The sequence below is a fragment of the Trachemys scripta genome, chromosome 9 (assembly GCF_013100865.1).
Source record: "Trachemys scripta elegans isolate TJP31775 chromosome 9, CAS_Tse_1.0, whole genome shotgun sequence".
Taxonomy (NCBI): Eukaryota; Metazoa; Chordata; order Testudines; family Emydidae; genus Trachemys; species Trachemys scripta.
The window spans coordinates 25,289,548-25,310,936 of record NC_048306.1 but is presented as its reverse complement, the minus strand read 5'-3'; the positions used below and the strand labels follow the sequence as shown (position 1 = coordinate 25,310,936).

General features: G+C 45.5%; 1 protein-coding gene across 1 annotated transcript in view; it reads left to right on the top strand.

The window, feature by feature from the left end:
* Positions 1–21,389, top strand: part of EFNB1 (ephrin B1) — a 128,812-nt gene that overhangs the window by 64,170 nt on the left and 43,253 nt on the right. The window contains exon 2 of the mRNA XM_034780620.1: positions 12,617–12,894. Coding sequence (XP_034636511.1) covers positions 12,617–12,894 — 278 coding nt within the window. The remainder of the gene's footprint in view (positions 1–12,616; positions 12,895–21,389) is intronic.

Sequence of the window (21,389 nt, the reverse complement as noted above, 5' to 3'; positions counted from 1 at the left end):
ATGTTCTGTAATGGATTTGGAACTGGGTAAGAGATGAAAACAAGAATGTAATAGTGTTCAAAATGGAAGGAGGCTAACACTTAGGGGTGCTCCAAGGTTGTGTGTTAAGTTAATGTTTGTGATCTGAGAGAAAGGGTGAACGCTGAGGTGGTAAAATTCAGAGTTATCCCTATAGAGCTTAAGGTTGTCAAGACAGGTTTGTGAACACAAGTTTGCAAGGCCCTAGCAAAATGAGGTGATTGCACAATACTGCAACAGATGAAATACATTGTAGACAAGTCAAAGTAATGAACGTTGGAAAGAACAGTTGCAGTCACTCTGGAAAAAGACCTAGATGCCATTGTGAATAACTCAGTAAAAAATCTCCTCTGGGTCACTGAGGCCAAAGGAGCAAACGAGATAGTATTTTTTTAAGAGTGGCCTCCTCTTAAATACTGTGTTCAGTTCTGATTACCTCATATCTCAAAAAGGATAACATAGCAGAAATAGAAAAGGTCTATAGAAAGACAGTGAAAATAATTAGACATTCTCAGGTTAGAGAGAAAAGATTTAGTGCTGTTTAGAAAGCAGAAAAATGATAAACGGGAACATGACAGAAATATATGAACTAATAAATGGTATAGAGATGGTGAATCGGGTGCTGCTGTTTACCATTTCTCATAATGAACAGCTCAAATAAAAAAGGCAGCAGAGGTAAAACTGATTAAGATTTTTTAATCTTGTGGATATCACTGAGTCAAAGAACTTAAGATTCCACTCTGGTGTTTCTTACATGTTTCTCTAAAACATCTGATACAGGACATTGACATCCAGGATACTGGACTAAGATGGACCATTAGTCTGATTCTGTATGAATTCCTGTGTCCTAGTTTACTGGCCCTTTTGAGGCATAAAGGAAGGTGGGAGACTTATGATATGACAAAAGCTGTTAGCTCCATCAAGAGGCCTTCAAAGTAAGGGTGTCTTGTATGCCTTACTGGGGAACCACCTTGTAAAAATGTCCTTGTGAGCAGAACTGATGGACTTTGTAATTCCTCAAGATAGATGAGGTGGGTGGGCAGGGCTTTCCGTTTAGCTCTCTACTTTGGATTCTGGTTAATTTGTGACTTTCTCCATAAAGAAGGAACTCGGGTGTCACAAACCAAACTGCAGGTTACTATGGGTGACAAATGGACCATCTGGCCCCATCATTCCCCTCTGGTTTATTCTAAATCTGGTTATACTGGTGGGTTTTTTGTTTTCGTTTTTGTTTTTTGCCGGGGCTGTCATTCCCAGTCTCTACTCGACTGTGCTACTACCTAATCCGATGTTCCACAATCTGCTGATATCATCCCCTTGATCTTAGTAGGCCTGAATTAAATATGCTTGCTAAAGTTGCGATGACTGCACTGTATAGACCTGGGCAGCAGTTGTGGGCTCCAGAAGGAGCCCATGTCCCCTGGAGAAAGGAACAATCTCACAGTGCATGCAGATTCTGGGGGATTCCTCCCTCAGTAGGGAAGAAGTGAAGAACACTGAAGTCTCCTGTAGGCTGTGGTTGTGAGCTTGGGGAAGCAGGGAGTGATTCTAGAGGTGGGGAACTTATGGTGGAGTAACAGTAAAGCCACCGTTGTTATGGCTGTATCATAATTGTTTAACGGGAAAATAATAAAGAATAATTGCTAAATGATTTATTCCAGGAAAAAAAGAAACCTGCAAAATAATGTAGGAAGGCTTTTTAATTTTCTGTGAAGTTGGAGGTTGTAGGGGAGTAACGTATTTTACAAATATTTTGGAAATAAGATGATTTTTGAAATTGGATCTCTAGCATTTCACTTTTTTCAGAATCCTTTTGCAAAAATAAATACACATGGTGATCTTGCACTGCACTTCCAGTTTAGATTACTGAATATCTATATAGTAGTTACATTTCTCTTTTGGAATTTGAGTGCGGGAAAACTATTTCATAACTGATTTGAGCTGTGCCAATTTGAAAGCACCACATTAATATGATGACACTGATTGCTAGGCAATGACCTGTGTCTGTACATTGCAGCAAATTTGTCAAATTCCAGTGGCCTCATTCTCTCTAATGTTGACTTCAGCATTGCCAATTTGAAAGCATTGTGTTAACTAATGACAAAACATTCTTTCCTTGGTAATATCCTATGTCTCTTACATGACAGCAGATTCACCAAGTTGCAATGACTGCATTCAGTCTAACGTCAGCATTTCTTCAGTTTATAGTCTCTACACTAAAAAGCCAGCAGATACCATTATTAACAGCCCCACACTTCTCTCTACCTACAGCAACATAAAACATATTCACTCTTACAACTATCCTCCTTCCACAACACATTAACACCTAAGACTTCCTAAACTACCATGCAGCCTTAACTGCACATACATACAAGAACTAAAAGTAGATGTCCTTTGGCAATATACTACTGGTTTGGGATTTCTTTGAAGAAATTAGAAGACCATATAGCATCTTCTGTGCATGCCAGAGTTAGAACATTACGGCAGTTTATACAAGGAGACGTATGTTTAAATGCTGATGTGTTTTCTTCAGAGAAGTGCAAATGTAGGAATATATACACTATCCATGAGTGTGCCCTGCATTTCATACCTGTAAAAAAACAGGTTCCTGCTCCAAAGAGCTCACTAACGATGTGGGTGTTAAAATTAAACACAGGTTAGCTGTCATGGTCACTCTGGGATCCCTCTGAGGGCTGATTTCCTGATCAGCTGGCATTTTTCTAAAGATTATGTATCCTTTTTGTGCTACACAAGTGTTTAAAAACGCTATTTAAAACATGTTAGCTAGGTCATGTTAAAGTGTAGTGTGTTCCTAGTCTGACATGGCCATACCAAATAAAAAGGGGTCTGGGTGTGGGGGAAGGACTCACTCACTCACTCAGCGGATTCCTTAGTTAGCTCTGGAGTTAAGCAAACCTATTATCTTAGTTTGATTCTTAGCTCCTTGCTGCTTTGTTTAACCCTTGTTAAGTCAAGTTTCAGGCAGCAGACAGAATGGTGCTGCTTGCACCGATCACTTCCAAGTCCTTTCTGAGAACCCATTCATGCTAGCTAGGCTTGATTATTTTAGTGCTTAAGAACTCAAGTTATTGTGTGGCGGCCCCTGGTCTGGTTATATGCCCAAGTGCCATGGCAGGCTCTAGCATTTCAAATGTAAGGACTCAAGGCTGGTCCAAACAAGGGTTTGGAGATGGGACGTGTTTTCACACGTTCTGTTCTAGCGTGCTGTTCCTGTTTCAGCTTCCTGCAGTCTCCTAGGTGCTTGAGCTATGGCTGCAGTAAACCTTGTGGCTGAAGGAGCAGATTATTTCTTCCAGGGAGACAACTGATCTGTTTGCAGCAAGACTGGAAAACCAGTATCCAACAACTGACTTTCCCTGTCCTTAGACAGAGGAAGCAGGGCTGTGCTTGGGGGCACCTGCTGGGGAGAGTCCAGGCTCTGAGCTCATGTTAGGAGCTATGCTGTCTGAGATTTGCTCTGATGTAGTTGGGTAGCTGATCCCACCAGTGAATTGGATGGAGTCACATCTGCTCAGTCACACCTGCTGCTATGGTGTGCTTGAGTCAGAGGTAGTGATCACTCTTGGGCATGTTTCTCACATGCTAAAGAGTGCCACCTCCATAATTTGCTCTGGCCCCTTGAGCAAGAGCATACTTACCTTTGACTCTCTCCCACACGGGTGCGCCAGACAATTTCCACCAGCCTCCCTGTGCACTGGGATTCCCTGTCTCCTCCTTTGGAGAACTAAGCAGGGGTTATCTGTCACACTTGGATTGGCATATGTCCCAAAACATTCCCTAGGATTTTCAGGTGGGAGCAATGGGCAGTCTGCAGTCCATCTTAGTCTTCCACTTCATGAATTCACTGTGTTGGGTGACTGCTGTTTTAAATCCATGCTCAGATGCATCATGTTAGGACCAAGGGGCAAACTACCATTTAAATCCAGCTACAACTTCCAGCAGCATGTTTGGGGGGAATATCCTTTCTCCACCCAACCCCCTTCTCTCTTCAGTCGAATTACCTTAGTGGTGTTAGAATACTCAAAACACCACTGGAGCCAAAGGAGTAACCGGCCATTTCTGGTACTCATGCCATAAGGTCAGGTTCCACTTAAGCCTTTTGGATCTTTAAAACTCTGTATAGAGAGCCTGGATTAACCCTGCATTGGTGAGTGCACTGAGCCAGGCAGAAAGCAGTGACTGGTCTCCTCCTGCCCATCTGCCTTGCTGACTGGCCTATGCAGCCCTGTCTGCTTGCAATGGAAGCCTTTGATTTTTGGACTCTATTTCTGGGGGCCACTGAGGCCCCCCTCTCCCAGAGAGGGGACTGCTCTTTAATTTAGTTTCTCAGCTCGGGCATCTTTCTGACTCCCTGAGGCCTGCTGCCAACAGAGCTCTCCTTGTTTACCCAACTCTGAGGAATCGGTTTACAAGCCTCACAAATACCCTTTTCACCTTTCCCATCAGAAAACACCTCCCGAAACAATGAGGAAATTGGATGCTGCCACCTGATAGCTCCCAAGGAACCTGCAGAGCAAGGAATTCACTCAGCAAACAGACTTCTGTATGTGCCCTGCAAGAAGAACCACAGCGAAACCTGCCTTTGTACTCTGGCCGTTGAGGGCCAGCTGGCTGGCGTACTGAGACATTCAGTGGCCCAGCACGGGAGAGGCTTTGTGGGTCTCAGGGTGGGGAGCAGTAACAGGAGTTCTATCCAAAAATCAACTCCAGGGCCTTAGAATAAATAGTCCTCCTGCTAACAATGCAAATAAATACCATGAATACTCCCATCCTGATGTATTTTTGAAAACTTGTGCAGCTTGCTGTGCCAGTAAAGATTTTTTGAACTGAAATGACTTGCCTCATCTTTCCCACAGCCAAGAAAAGATCTTCAGCAGCTGTTTCAGTCTGTGCTATCTGCAGTTAATGACTAATTCCATTACCTGACTGTAAAATTAAAACTACACATCCTCTCCACCATCCCTTGTGGTGTGGTGAGAAGGCTGGGCTGGGAGAGGAGCTTCAAGGGAACCTGTGGATGTGAGAGTTGAGGGGTGGATTTCCAGTGTGGTGCTAAGGGCAACTGGGAAGGTTTTAATATCAATGACGTACCGGCCTTTGTGGCATAAACTGCAGTGGAATGGGGTCCCATGCTGAGCAACTGTCTGACAGTGAACAAACTGGCCCATTGCCCAATACACCAGTCACAAAAAAGCTGGTATTTGGGGGCAGATGAGGGAGTTATTTAACCATCTCTTGTGGTTGTGAGGCTCCAAGTTAATGAAGGACTTCATTTTTCAAACGAAAGGAGATATAGCTATGCAAAGCATGATAACGGTTTCATGATTTGCATCAGTTGAGTGTTTGGCTCTTTTTGTAGAAACTGGGATTGTTCCAGCTGATGCTCTCAAACTGTCCCTCAGGACAGAGGTTTTTGTGCAGCACCCTGTACTTTTACATTTCTCTATAAATGTTTGCTTCCTCTGAAGTATACTGGTCCCCTGAAAACCAAGCAAAACTACTAAGTTATTTGTGCACCCTCTCTTCACAGTAAAGTTGGCCTAGAGGCCAGCAATTGGTTTATGTCTGGTTTATGGAACCAGATCTGGTGGGACCTGTAGGGAGGCTGTTGGTAACTGCATGGCTTTAGAGTTGACAGTCACTCCCAGAACACACTTGTGGGGTGGGAGTGGGAGGAGGAACACCATGAAAAGGAGACTGCTCTACACCAGTGTTTGCCCACCCCAGCCTGGTTCCTGCTGCATTTCTGTATTGCATCCCAAGATGTAGTGCCACAGACTACGCCAAAGGGGACAGTGTGATTTGGGAAGCTGTGGGGAAATTAAGGGGGAAGTAAGTTGTGAATGGAACGAGAGGATTTCCGCTGGTGCTTTGCTGTGTGAAGGAGTGCCAAGAGAGGAGGAGGGGGACTGTAGCTGAGGACATTCTTCAGTTTTCTGTAGATTCTGCTTTAATTTGCTTGATTGGTCAGAATATCAATCTGGTCATGGTACAAAGAGGCTCTCTGATCAGGGGGATCCTGCATCAAAAAGCCACCCCTTCTTGTAGAGGGATTGCATGCAGTGGGCAATCAGTGTCTGCCCTTCTCTTCACTACCTTGAAATTTGATGGGTGGCTAACAGACCCTGCGTCTTTCCTTCCCCATTTTTCTATTACTCCTTTTTGTTGCAGGGATGAATGAATTATAGATCTTCTACTAAAACTAGGGTAATCACACTTTATCTCTGAGCCTGTTTTCCCCATCTGCAAAATTGGGATGTGTACCTTCAAATGTCTTGAGATAAAGATGCTATATGTTAGTAAGAACTTCAGTAAAGGCCGCACTTTCACTTAGAAGGCCTCTCTTTAAAGAATTCTATAGTTTTGAATATAACTTTGTTAGGGCAGCCTCTTCTAGGCAACTTACTTTTATTTGTTTTGCTAGCCCTGGTCCCTTGGATGGCCACTGAAAACAGGTAGGGGTGTGTGTGTGTGTGTGTGTGTGTGTGTGTGTGTGTGTACGCGCGCTCTACCTCAAAACAAGAATAACTGAAATTCCCTGCTGGGCTGGCCTGTGCATTGGTTTCCATGGGCTGTTTAAGGAATGCAGCAGCTCAGCAGGTGCACTGAAGGATTAGCAGTGAAAGGGTTAAGACTACAAGTACTCTTCGGTATCATTGGCTGGGGTTAGTGGATTCCAGGCTATCTCTCAACGATTCACTACCGGTTTTGTTTGTGAGGGGCCTACCAAGCTCCTGGGTCTCCTTGGTGCTGCAGTTGCATGTGGCAGTGCTTGGCTTTTGCCCTTCGGTCAGTTTGGGGGATCCAAAGGTAGTAATTCAAAGCAGGGAATGCTGCCAGCTAATTTAAGACTTCACTGTGAAGTCTAATGCAGAGTGCTTGCAAATTCTAAATATGGGATGATAGCGTTAAAAGCTGCAGCTTTTTTGGGGGAAACTGGATTAAAAAATATTGGTTCTCTGTGCTGGGTCCGCTCTCACTGAGAACCCTGTTTTCTGCTCTGGCTTTGCTGACATAAGACTGTTCTCCAATTGGCTGATAGCACTAATGTGCATCAGCATGGATAGGCAGCCAGAGGGTGCTCTTAGGCTTTCCATGCTTGTTGTCTTCTCCCAGGTCCTTCCAATCCAAATGGCACAAGAGAGTGTAACCATGTGGGGAGGAGACATTTCTAGATCACAATCCAGGTCTTCAATTTTTCCATGGGGCCATAAGGTGGGCCCAGTCATATTTCCGGAGCTAGTCTGTACTGATTGGTGCCATTTGAGCTATATCCTGGATGGGCAGGTAGATTAGCACTTCAAGCAACTGATCTGTACTCTCCTTGCTACCCTTCTACCCAATTGTAAGCGGGGGAATGGTCTCCTTACACAATGCTTTGCCACTTTTACTGTTTTCTCAGGTGCCTATGTCTTAATCTACTTTACCCTAGTACATGCTACCTGCATCCTGAAGTGCTTTATTATGGAGGTGTATGTCATGGCTCCATAGTTAAGGCTGAATTGAGTTGTGCATTTTAACAAAATGAATTCAATCTTTTTTATGTATGAAAAATACAGTGGATCCTCCCTGAGGTTACAGCACATACTCTTAGGGCACAGAATGAATTTTCTGATAATTTACAAGTAGATCTGGTCACTAGTTTTAGATCAAATTAATTTATAAATGGGTCCTTGGAGAGATTGGGCACCCTGTGTCAGATCCCCTCCACCCCCCCAAGTGAGCTTACTAGAATAATGTACTCTTCAAATGTCTCATGGTTAAAACTCACTACCATAGTCTGTATAAGTCACATATGAAGAATTTCTTTAGGGCTAATAGTACATTTTTTTTCTGCTGTTGTTCACAACTGAGAAACTTCAGCAGAGCATGAAGAATAACTTTATTTCAGAGAATTCCATGAAGAACTGACCTCTTCCAAAATGTCTGCCATTTGCTATTCTCAACAGAATGGAGACCACAAGCTACCTCTTAACAAATGTAGTTTCCACAGTTTGCCTGCTTTTCTCTGCCTCGTTATAGATTAGGAGCCGCCATCTTCCCTGAAAGCAGCTTAACTGACTGCAACCTGTGGTTTCAGTTTTTTTTGAGAACAATGGAAGTTGGCAGCCATTTTGAAAGGATTCAGTTCTTTGTGAATTTCTCTGTAGATTTTGTCAGTCTTTGCTTGAGAGAGAATTCTGTTATGAAAAAAGTCAACAAATTCCCATTATTCCTACTTATTTAAAATACCTTTTGTGCCAGATCTACTCAGCAAAGCTATGTGGAAGGGGCAAATGGAGAGAGGTGAAGGTTTGGAGAAATATGAGGGGAATGGGAAGGAGAGGAAAAATGAATGCATGTGCATGTAGGCATGTGGGGGACAGGACATGAGGCAAAACGGGTATACACACTGGCTGCTTGGTGGCGGTCTGATGCTGCAAAGCAGACGTAAACCCAGTTTCCGTGGCCGCTGTGGTTTGGCTGATTTACATTGCTGATTTACATTACATTACATTACATTACATTCACATTGAGTGAAATAAAGCAGCTAGAGCAGGGGTGGGCAAACTGCGCCCCATGGACCGGATCTGGCCCGCCAGCTGTTTTAATCGGGCCCTCAAGATCCCGCTGGGGAGCGGGGCCTGGGGCTTGCCCCTCTCCGGTGCTCCAGCTGGGGAGCAGGGTCAGAGACCGCTCCATGTGGCTCCCGGAAGCAGTGACATGGCCCCCCTCCGAATCCTATGCATAGGGGCAGCCAGGGGACTCTGTTCTGCACACTGCCCCTACCCCCCAAGCGCCGCCCCTGAAGCTCCCATTGGCCAGGAACCGCGGCCAATGGGAGTTGCAGGGGCGGTGCCTGCAGACAGGGCAGTGTGCAGAGCCTCCTGGCCACATCTCCACGTAGGAGCCAGAGAAGGGACATGTTGCTGCCTGGAGCCTGTACCCCTGAGCCTTCCCCCATTCCCCACACCGATCCCCCTCCTGCCCTCCAAACCCCTCAATCCCAGCCTGGAGCACCCTCCTGCACCCCAAACCTCTCATCCCATGCCCCAAATCCCTGCCCCAGCCCTGATCCCCCCTCCTGCCCTCCAAACCCCTCAGTCCCAGCCTGGAACACCCTCATACACTCCAAACTCCTCATCCCCAGCCGGAGCCCTCACGCCCGCATCCCAATCCAGAGCCCCCTCCCACACCCTGAACTCCTCATTTCTGGCCCCACCCTGGAGCCTGCACCCCCCCAACCAGAACCTGCACCCCAACCCCAATTTTGTGAGCATTCATGGCCCACCATACAATTTCTATTCCCAGATGTGGCCCTCTAGCACCTCTGAGCTAGAGCAAAGTGGTGGATCTGGATATAGCTCTGAAAATATTAATGGTTCAGGTACATACTGTGTATTTTCAATCATTGGAAATATCACGTGGTTTTAGTAATTTCACATATGAACAGCAAATACGAAACTCAGAGAATATCACTGAAGAAATTCCTAGCTAAAAGCTATATTAAGACTGAGTGTGTATGTAAGTACTTCAGGGTATTATTCATTACAGCGGTATTGCGATTATCCTCAAGAAATTCAAAGTTAAGGTTCAAACTATATTAGAAATCCAAACACGTTGAGGTATGGGATGCAGTTAGGGCACCCAAAGAACCTTAACTCTGTCCTATAGTGACATGGAGGAAATATAAAAATCAAAGGTAATATCTTTATAACTCAGTTTAATCTTATTTGAGACCACACCCTGTTGCACCTTAATCATAATTATATGGTTATTGCATGGTGCCATTTGGGTAGATAGGTTATTGTTGAGGGGCTTTGTGTCACTGCAAAGACCCCTCTGGAGAAAGAGTTATGCTGGGGTCCCACTGAGGTGGGAAATATGTAGCGTTCTTCCTCCTTTGCCCCAAAACCTCAAGACGTCTACTTTGCTTGGTCTGTAGCTTCCTGTTTGGAATCTTTTGGTTAGGAAGGAGCCGGCAGAGGCTGAAGCGGGGAATTTGAGTCACTTGGATTTATCTCACCAGAAAATGCGTGAGTCAGACTAGCTTTGGAGAGGTGGATCTTAGATCCTGCTTCCTCCTGGGGTGGAAACCTGTGTGTGTACAAGTGTTTACTTGTTGGACCAAATGTGCACACCTGTGGCCTGTCACAGGGTGGGTAAAGAGGGGGCAGTTCTGTACAAGATGTAAGCATGTTCAGGGGATTGCCTCAGAGCTCAGATGGTGGGTGGGCAAGCCTTTATCACTTGCAGCACCTTGGGAAAAGCATTCTGGCTAGCAGACAAGTGGCATAGCTGTGAGGTGACCCCTCTGAGGGCCAGATCTAGCTTACCTGCCAGCAGCTCTGATGAGTTGGAACACAGCTGCATCATTCACTTCATGCCTTGTGAGGCGCTGGAAACTCTAGTGCAGTAGTCATTTTCCCCACCTTCTTTTCTCATTATTTGCAGTTTACAGCGACAGAGCTCAGTCATTTAGGTGTTAAGTTTCTTGCCCTTTTAAGCTTACTGTGTATCTTTTGTTCTAGGAGTCATAGCTTTTATTAGATTTCATTACTTCCCCACGGCTTACATGGTAAAAGTGCGTCAGCTAAACTGATATGTGCTATTGGTATTGGAATCCGACAGGTGAGATAACCTGCCCAGTCAGAGTTCCAGTGGGTGGCTGACTTCCCATGGGCAGGGCCTGATGGGGGCCCTATAGTTAAGCTACTGGGAACTTGTTAGCTACTGAGGTTTAAGTTCCAGCTGAGCTCTAGCTGCTGGGAAGAGTTTGGGCAGATACAGTGCAAATTATCTGAATCAAATTCTAGAACAGGGAGTGGCTCTTATCAAAAGTAAATGTCCCTGCTGCCCCATAGCCTCACCCTGTCTTGTTGGGTGGGGGGGGAGGGGCAATGGCAATTAGAATCAGGGCTACTCCGGTCTCTGAAGGAATAGATGCAGGTGAGATCTTTTTTGGCTGTCTTTTTGTCTTAACTGCAGCTGGAATGTAACTTGGAATCTTTGCCAAGAGTGTGTGGGCTCAGACTCCACCTTTCCTGCCTGCCTCCTCTAAACTTGGCCTGTAAATCCTCTCTGTGGAGCTCATGTGATGGGAATTTTGAAGACCAGGCTGCTGGCTCTGGCTTCAGCCCTTTGGCTTCTTGCTGAGACTTGTTTGAGAGCCACAGAGCAAGTTGATCTTGTATGTCTGATCTTGTTTCTTTGACGCCTGTAGTTTTGACTTGTGCAAATCTCTTTGGGATGGAGGAGGGGAGAATAGAATCTGGGCATATACTCAGAGTGATGTCTTCTGGTTAGCAATTTGGTGGGGGAAGGAATTGATTAAATCTGGGAGGGGCAGGAGAAATGAATGGAGGTGTAGCCTATCTGGGAGCTCCATCCAATTCTCAGAGCACCCAGATTACATCAGTGGAGTCATGGCTGCACAGCAGAGAAAATTTTGGGTTAATATATATTCCTAGGTTATCTTCCATCAAGAAGAGATTATGCTAAGTAGATGTTCTTCCCCTCCCCTCTCTGCTGCCCCAATTCTTTAATTGCTGTTTAAAATTCAGCTGAGTAATTGCCCTGTAATAATGGAGCCTGAGTGTTAGCCACATTGCCTTCCTTCCTTTTGCTTAGTAATGGCCTGCCTTCCAGCCCTGAATAGCTTTTACCCCTCCTTGCCATTTTCTGTCCAATCCTCCCTTGGGCATACTGCCGAGTTTAGGACTTTGAGGCAACTCTTGTGTGTTGGCAGAAGGCACCCTGCTGAATTAGAGCTCTTCTTCCCTTCCCTATTCAGCAATAAAAATTCCGTTCGCAGTGAGGGTGTGAGAGGAAGCTCTTCACACTCACCAGTTCTCATGACCCCCCCCCCATTAATCTTCCTCCTCTAAATGAAACCCGGTGGCAGAACCACACCTTCCCAGTCATGGAAATCTGGACAAGGTACTCTTCCCTTCACCCAGCAGGATCTCTGTGTTCTGCTCCTGGGCGAAAAGAGCACAGTCTTTACAGTACTCCACTCCATGAAGAGAGCAAGTGGTCCAAGCAGCAACCACGTAGTTCTCTCATAGGCTAACCACTGTGCTACCCATAGTGTGGCATTTCGAAATTTGGAAGTGGCGAGAGATTGAGACTTCTCCCTGGCAGCTGTGTGAGGCTGACTGTTCAGGAAGGTTAGAGTGAGGAGAATGAGTCTCCATTTAAAAATAGACTGGCCCAAGCCCTGGATAATGTACTGTAGGCAGCAAACGGGCAGTGACCCTGGCATTGGAGATACGTGTCTGAATGTTGGGGTGGAAGGGAACCTTCAGACAACGGCACTTGCCACCCTCACTGCAGGCATTTGTCATGAGAAGGAAAACTCGTTTCATCATAAAAAATGTTTTGTGGCGTGAAAATGGTGGGAGTTCCACCTGGGGCAAGCTCTAGGTTTCCCTCCAGGAGGGAGGGGGACACAGTTCTGGTCAGGATGAAATTTGTGAACATTGCCCCAGCCAAGCAGAAACTTGTAGCTGCCCTGATGCACAATGTTGAGCTTCCCCGCTCAGCTGCATCCAAATAGGGCACATGAATCTAATCTCTTACTCTCTTTCCTCTCTAGATTTATGGCTGGTAAAGGGCTGGTCATCTACCCAGAGATCGGGGACAAACTGGACATTATCTGTCCCAAGGCGGAGCTTTCCAGACCTTATGAATACTACAAGCTGTACCTGGTGAAGCGGGAGCAGGCAGAGTCCTGCAGCACTGTCATGGATCCCAATGTGCTGGTGACTTGCAACCGGCCAGAGAAGGAGATCCGCTTCACCATCAAGTTCCAGGAGTTCAGCCCCAACTACATGGGCCTGGAGTTCCAGAGGCAGCAGGACTACTTCATCACATGTGAGTTGTCCTCCTCCTCATTACCCCAGCTTACAGCTGTCTTTTCGTGCACTTCCAAAGCCTTTCAATGGCCTGATAAGTTTGTTCCCCCATTAAACTCCCTTTTAGTAGCTGTCTGGGCCAATGCTAGGGCATGTCTTCGCTTCACCACAAGAGGGCATACTTCATTGTCTTGCTTAGAGGATCAGGAGGAGGCTTACAGACAGGTTTAGCCCGTAGGGATGTGTTTCTGATTTGGGCCCTGCTCATGGCTGGCACATATGGAAACTCTCCTTGTTCCTGTCCTGTGGGGGATCAAGGGGAGGGGAACAGTGGTGAGGAGTGGAATGTAAGCTGCCTCTTGGGTTGGTGTATGGTTCTTATCCTGCCAGTGTGCTGTGTGATTAAGTACCCCTCATCTTCCCTCCACCCCCCTCAAAAAAACCACAACATACTCTTGTTTAGTTAAAGGGGCAGGGAGTATTTTCTCAAATTCCAAATGGACCAGGGAGGGGAAAGAGCCATGTTCAGTGACTTCTTTGCAGCCTCCTTGGAGCATGTGTGTTCAGTGATCTCTGTGGGGCAGGAAAGAGGTCAGTATGTGAGACCTTTTTTTAAGGGCTTGTTCTGGAAATAGGAAGAACTTTGCAGTTAATGGATCTCAGGGTAACAGTGAGAAATTGGCCTAGTGTAGGACACAGCTGTTCAGTTTCCCTTCTGTACAGAAGTTAAAATTAAGCAGGTTGGCTGCTTGGAGCTGCCCTTGTTGAAATTGACCACAGAGTTGTCTGGAGAAGCAGCCCTTGAAAAAGAATCTTGGCATTTAAACAAAACATATTTGCAACATTACTGGTACTGCCTTAGTTTTGACATTGTTTCATTGCTTCATAAAAAATGAGGAGGGGGAAGGACTGAGGTTCTCCAAAAGCCTGGAGGTCCTCGCAGACACAGGAAAGTGACCATGTTGGATGTGCCCGTCCGATTGTGCCTCTTCATTGCTGTTAGAAGAAGGAGACGCCCCTACCCCTGTATAGATAGGACTCCTTTTGATCTGCCCTGAAGAAGGGGAGGGTTTCTTTCCATATGTTGACCTTTTTTTTAATGCAAGGGCATTGCAATCACCTCATCTCCTGCAGTCAGTTTGGTCATGTTGGGGGTTCAGTGTGCTGTGTCTGGATTCTGTTCGCTAGGCTTCTCTTTCTTTTCTCCTGTGGATTCTCCTGAACCTTGCTGTTTCCACTCGACTTGGCGCACTGCACTATAACCCAATAGCAAGAAAGCAGGAAAAGGGCACAGCGGCCCCGCCACAACTCATCTGTCACCTCATGCATCGTTGGCTCCCCATTTGCTTGCTTGCTGTCACATGCTGCTAACTTGCCAATCAGCAGCCTGGACCAAAGGTCAGCCTGCAGTGCCAGAGAAGAGCTCAGAGACATGTAATTGGGCACATCTTATTCAGCCATCTATTCTAGCCCACATCTCTCATCTTGGCAGTTGGGTGGGGACGGAGTCTACCAGAGCAACATTAACTGTATGCTACAAGTACAGCAATTGCCTGGTTACAGTGACTGCCTTTGTGATAGGTGCTTACAGGCTCTTTGTGGGGCTGTGCTGCTCATCTTAGCTAGCCAGATCCAAATCTTCCTGGAGTGTCTGCATTTGCTTTGGGTTAAACTGAACAGAACCTGGTGCCCAGAGAGCAGTAGAGATGGGCTCAGGTTACAAGATTCAGAGCCAGATACAGATTTTCAGACAAACCCACTTTTGGGACTGTATGAATCTAGACTTTGGCTTGGGCCCATCTCTAATTCTTGGTGGGAGCAGAGGCTGGTGTTGGAACTTACAGAAAGTTGACACTGTTGATGTGACTAGCAAGCAGAAACTGAACTGGTCATCTGAATGTGCAGTGTGTGATGTCTTTGCAGCCATGGTTTGTGCTGGGAGGGTCTGAAACAATTCATCTACAACCAGCTCATTATGGTTTAATTTTCAAGAATAGTTCAAAGTTAGGGGTGGAAGAAACCAGATGTTGGCAAGTCAGCGTCACTAGTTTTTTTTTTACCTGGATTCCTCAATCTCTCCTGAGAATGGGGAGTCAAAGAATCTACTCCTGCCACCCCCCTCCCCCATTCTTGGATAGATCAGCTGATGTCTCCCAGCTCAGCACTACACTTGTTTGGTGAGGCCTAAGGTTTGGGAGTCAGTGATGAGACTCAGTTTCTCCCACTCCTTTTCCATTGTTATAAGGGTGCCAAGAGGAGTCAAGGGGTTTTGGCAACAATGATAGAAACAGCTTTAAAACAGGATGTTCTTGGTATGGGGGTGGCAGCATTGAGAGTTGTCCTTCCTAATTTTTCCAACAGCAAAGTAGCCTGCCACTTGACTCCCGGACTAATCTTCATCTTCACTCACAGTTGCAGGTTCTAAGCTGGGATTGTAGTTCCATCATCTCACCCTGAGTTAACTCCCCTACCCACCCAATCACACGTGCACATGCTTTATTCACATGCTTCTTAATTCCCAACCACCACTTGCTTCTGCAGGATGTTGTTAGAACCTTGAATGGAGAATCGGAAGCTCATTCCTGGGGCCCCCATCATGTGCAGCCAGCCATTGCTGCTGCATGCTATCTAGGGCCCAAACACAGATTGCCCTCTCCAGCATGGCAGCTGTCAATCTCAGCTAGGTCACACCTCAGTCCTTTCCACAGCTTCTCAGCCAAAGGAAGATCTGATTGAGCTGCAAGTTTCCCTGCAGTGGGCAAAAGAGGGGGGAGTTGAGGGGGCTAAATGCAAAGGAACGAGTCAGCCTTTCATATCCCGGGCAAACATCTTGAAGCACTCGGTCACTGGTTTTTCCATGTTAAGGGTCACTGCAGGTCAAGTTCAAGCAGAAGTTGACTCTTCAAACTAATGAGGATTGAAAGCAGGGGTCCCAACCGGGGCCTCTGTGTTACACCCCATGGGACATCAGGGATTCTTGTACCAGAGCTGACTTGAGCAGTTCTGAGCAAGAAACCCACCGACCTCTGTAACTGGGGAGGGGATGTGCGGGGGAGAGGGGGCGGGGGGAGACTGATGACAATTCATGCACCAGAACAAGCCCTTCTAGCTCAGGGGTTCTCAAACTGGGGGTCGGAACCCCCCAGAGGATCGTGAGGTTCTTACATGGTGCGTCATGAGCTGTCAGCCTCCAACCCAAACCCCGCTTTGCCTCCAGCATTTATAAAAGTGTTATAAATTAAAAACACTTTTTTTATATATTTAAGGGGAGGGTCTCACTCAGAGGCCTGCTATGTGACGTGTCACCAGTACAAAAGTTTGAGAATCACTGCTCAATGTTTTCCAAACTTTTTAGTACTGCAGTTCCTTTACAGATCTTTTAAAACGTGATAGCTCCCCAGAACCAATGCTGTTTACTTAACTGACTTGGGACATTAGATCCAAGTGTTCAGGACAGTAGATTCAAGAGGGACATTAGAGTTCTGGTGATTTTTCAACTTTATTCAACTATATACAATTTAATTATATAATCCAGTCTAATCCAGGTGTCTAAAACTATAATTTGAAAATATGAATTGTTTGGCAGTTTTTTAGTGAGAAGAATAGGCCTGTCTCGAACTGCACAGTAGAGCAGTGTTTGGTTGAATCTCTTAATGGTGCCAGATATAAGTAGTTTTCCAAGTTTAAATGATTTCTGAGTTTCGCTTTCACAGAAATTGTTGCTGAAAGTAGAGACTCTCAGAGATAACTGGAAGTGAATGAAAGCAGCACTTCATGGATTTATCACTGAGTTCGTCTTACTATCCTTTAACGTAAATCCAGAATTCCTGGTTTGTTAAATTTGAAAACGTGGTCTTCCATGTGTGATCATTTGGTAATTCTAAGATTTACTTGAGCCAAAATACTTGATCTTGAAATGGAATCAGCTGTTACCAAGAATGGTTTTCAAATCCAATTGGCATCTGAAGGTTCATTTTCAACTCCAGGAAAATATTCAGCAAAATAGGAGTACAATCCAAGCAAATTAGTTTAATATTTGGCCTTTAATAGCATTTTGATCACTTTCACCTTGTTCTTTTTTAAAAGTCTAACAGTGAAAACATCTTAGTAACTCGTTTTTCAATGTGGCATCTCCAGAAACAAAATTTCTTCGTTAATTCTCTGATTTTTCTCTTTGATATCTAATATGTTTGTATTCCAACCCAAACATGTTAGGTTTGCCAGTCAAGTCCACCAGCTCGCATCATCCTGAAGTCCACACTTCACATGTAACCTTCAAAGCTTGTTTTCCCTAGGAGGAAAATCCTGATTTTTGTCATGCAAGTCAAAGGCGCCTTGTAACACTTTTCCATGTGACAACCATCTGACTTCACTGTGAAACAAAAGCTGGGTGTGGTCAGAGTCCATCTCTTTGCACAGCATATTAAAACATATTCTGTGCCCAGGATTTTATAAAATTGACAGTTTTTATATAGGGTGACCAGATAGCAAGTGTGAAAAATCAGGACGGGATGGGGGTAATAGGAGCCTATATAAGAAAAAGACCCAAAAAATCGGGGATGTCCCTATAAAATCGGGACATCTGGTCACCCTATTTTTATAACAATGTTGAGGGCTTTGTGTACTTCAAACCGCAGCTTCTTCGATGCCAAAGCTTGGTGATGAGTCATGCAGTATGTCCAAATTGCTGCTGGTGCCACTTCTTTACTCACGCTGCACCCTCACTGTTCTTTCTGGTCACAGCTGCCCACAGACGTGGCATAGTTAAGACCTTCATCCACTACAAATTTGAAGATCTTTAATATTTCCCAACCAGGGTTTCAGTTGGCCTTTCTTTGCAAAATAAACATTTTAAAGCTATTGTACCTGCTTTGACAAATCTCACATAATGCAGAAGCTAAGCCATGTTGGCTGAGTCTATGGATTCATTAAGGTTCAGTGCAAAATATTTACTCTTCTTAACTTACTCTATCAGCTGGTCCTGGGCATTTTCTGCAAGGTCATCAGTGCATCAATGGAATTGTTAGTTGACACAGGAATGGTTTTTAGTGCCATTGTTGCTTCTTACCCAGTCATAATTTTACATGTCTGTTGGTGATGGAAGTAGATGGGTCTCGCAGATAGTGTACTTATTTGTATTTTGCAATTTGCAAGGCCACCATGTAAGATGCTTTTAAAGAACAAAAGAACAGTTGCTTCTTCAGATCTGACTTTTTTTTTTTTTTTTCCTGTGTTAATTCTTTTCCTTTCTGAAGGAAAACACTGCAGTTCTTATTTACAAATTCTGGATGTTTGGTTTCTAAGGGCTGGTCTACACTGGGTGCGAATAGCATAGCTGAAGTCGAAGTATCTTGATCGAATTACCTGGGGTCCAGATGCTGCGGGATCGATGGCCGCGGCTCCCCCATCGACTGCTCTACCACTGCTCGCTCTGGTGGAGTTCCAGAGTCAACGGTGAGCACGTTCGGGGATCGATATATCGATCCCGGATAAATCAATTGTTACCCGCTGATACGGCGGGTAGTGAAGACGTACCCTAAATGTCTCTTAATTTCTCTGGCCTCATACTTTTTCACTAACCCTTGAAAAGAAATGACACATTATGGTTATAGACTTTTTGCCATAATACTGAGAAGCGAAAATCCAAACATAACACAGCTATCATTGTGCTGTCTATTTTTTTTTCCTTTTCTGTTTAACTTCATTAAAATCCTCTTCAGTCAATCGTTTGTTACCTGTAGGCTTAGCACTTGGTAAAAATTGTTCTATTATAAAGATAAGATGCACTGTCTCTCCCTATCTGCTAGAGCAGGTGGTGCTGCTGCTGGGCCCAAGAGCCTCCCTGTGTCCTCTGCTTTAGCAGGGAGCTTTCAGTACAGAGATTTCCCACCAGCTGCTTCCCCCAGCAGGAAGTCTTCCTGCTGAAGGCCCCCTGCAGGGGCAGAGACTGCAGAGAGGTTCCCAGTGCCAGCAGCAGCATAAGACGCAGACCCACAGGTAAGAGACAGGTGATTTTTAAGCCTAGTTTTAATACTCTTAATTAGAAAAAAAACAAACAGCATATTGATGGCATTTTTTCTGAGATGCTCGTAGCTGCCCCAGGGAGCCATGTCTTAGTTTGGGAAGCATTGCACTAGCTTAACATCTTGTACTCCCAGAATCGGAATTGATAAATGCTTTGATTTCCATTCTCTGCTACTGATCCTTTCCAAACTCTCAAAGGAAAATGCTCTTGCTCTTGACACCCCCAAATTAATGAGAGGAAACCAGAGAGTGGGGGTGGGTCATATATTTTTTCCCTCTCCTTTTTGGGGGAGGAAAACAAAGATTTTTGAGCTTCTGGCTTTCACAAATTCAAGGAATTGTACTTGGTGTTTCATATCACAGAAGCGTGTTGCTTAAATCTTTTGCCTTTAGCTCTAAATGGCTTTTTTTCACAAACAGTGATGGAAAAGTGTGCTGCAAAATATAAACACTTCATGAAGGAGGAATGACTTTGAGCTTGTCTGCCATCATGCAGGCAGGATCTGCCTTGGCTCTGCCAACACATCTGTATCACTCCAGTTCTTCCAGACCTGGGCCCCTCTGCAGCTCTGCCAGTATCCCTCAGTCCTGACCTGTTGCATCACCTGTTGCTATCATACAGTCTGCTGTTTTCATAATCTGAGCACATACATCCGTCAGGAATTAGGCTCAAGGTGTTAAACTGATTTAATTTTGACCTAACTGGAGTCTGTTACACAAAATTTGAATCATGTATCAAAGAAAAAACTGTCATATCCCGCTTTTTACCAATGTCTGGGATGGCCTCAGAGACCTCTATAAAATCAGGCTTTACCTGTAAGTGCAAGTGGTAAATATAGCTTCCTGGCTTCTTGATCTGTTGTTGCATATCCCAGTAACTCGCATCCGATACAAGAGCTTTCTTGCAATAGAGGAATGTTGGGAAGCATGGGAATCGCGGCTTTGCCTCTCAGTGGAAGTGAGATTTTGCCAGTGCCTCAGAATCCTGTTTAAAGGGCCTTCGCTTAATATGCTATTTCCCCCGCTCCAAGGGCCCCTAACAGGGGAGTTAAGGAATCTGGGAGAGCCCTAAGCCTGACACCCCCTCTGGCCCTAAGACCATTTCTGACTTTAATTTCTCTTGACTTCTCCACTCTTTGAAGCAGCCTCCTCGGCTCCAGGATTGTGTCTGTTGTGAACTGACCTTTGGCCCCTGGGTGGGCTGAAGATGCTCCTGTGATCTGGCTGTACCTTCTGCCGAGAAACCCCAGGAACTCACTCTGCCAAGGAATAAAATAGCCAAAAAAACAAAGTCAAAAGTCTCCCATGCAGACCACCCACATGTTCTCATTTTTTTTTTCTTTCAAACTTGCCTTGAGACACAAAAGGTTTTTTCTTCCTTTTCATTTACTGGCGGCTTTAAGCCTTAGGGAAGCTGTGTTCAAACGGAAAGGAGCATGGACAGCAGCATGATGTGGGCTGCCCAGGCACTGGCTTCCCAAGGCCAGCTGGAAAATCCTCGCCATTGGAGCGAGATAGCTTCCTGGGGTTCATCCTCATTCAGTGGCTGCTCCCCCTTCTTTTCCCCCCCTCACAGCCGCATTGGATATGCCAAGCTTCGTTTAGGGCCACTTTCATCATCTGGGGGCTCTGCCTAGCCCTGAGCTTAGACTGCTTAGCAATCAAAAAGGCCTTTGAAAGTTAACATAACCTCTCTCCATCCCCTTGGACTCCCAGCGCCAAGCTCTCGAATACCATTTTAAGGCTTTCATTAAAAGCATCTTTTCTCTAAGGGTTAGGCAGAGAAGATTCCTCTCCCAATCCTTTTCTGAAAGAATAAGGCATGAGAACCCTCGTCTGTGTGTCCACACTTTGGCCAAAGTCTCCTTGGGGCTGCAACAGGAGAGCAGCACCTTGAGCTGAGCATCTTGGGCCTAGCCTGTAGCACTGGAGCCTTGAGAACAAACATGAACGAGGGTTGTTTTTTTTTAATTCCCACTTTGTTCTGTAAGTGCTTCAGTAAGCAGATGGCACAACACTTCTGCATGTCGGGGGCTCGAGTTTATGGGATGTTGGATTTCTGTTGGGGGGTGGAAAAGGGGCATGCAGCTCTTCAACACCTGCAAACAAATGGCAAGTTCCCAACAGTTGTTAGGTGTGAGAAGCTACCTTGGCAGGAAGTCCTTTGTCGTCTTGTGTCCTGTCCCCTCCATGCAAAATTACCCTAGTTTCCACAGGGCAGTAATGAATGAGTGGAAGCTGTTCTGACCCCTCTAGTCATGGGTCAACTCTTCTAGCTGGTGGCTTTTTGGGAAGAGTTGAAGGATGTGGCCTCGGTAGTTGTGATTTTCCCCCTCCCATCCCTTCTGGTGGAGGATGCACAGACAAGAAACACATCCGTTCTAACACGCCTCCATGTGGCCAGTGGGGATAGAGGCCCCAGTGCTGAGATACACCAGGAAATAGGAATGAAAGAAGGGGACCTCCTTGGGGTCCTGTGTGGGGATTATG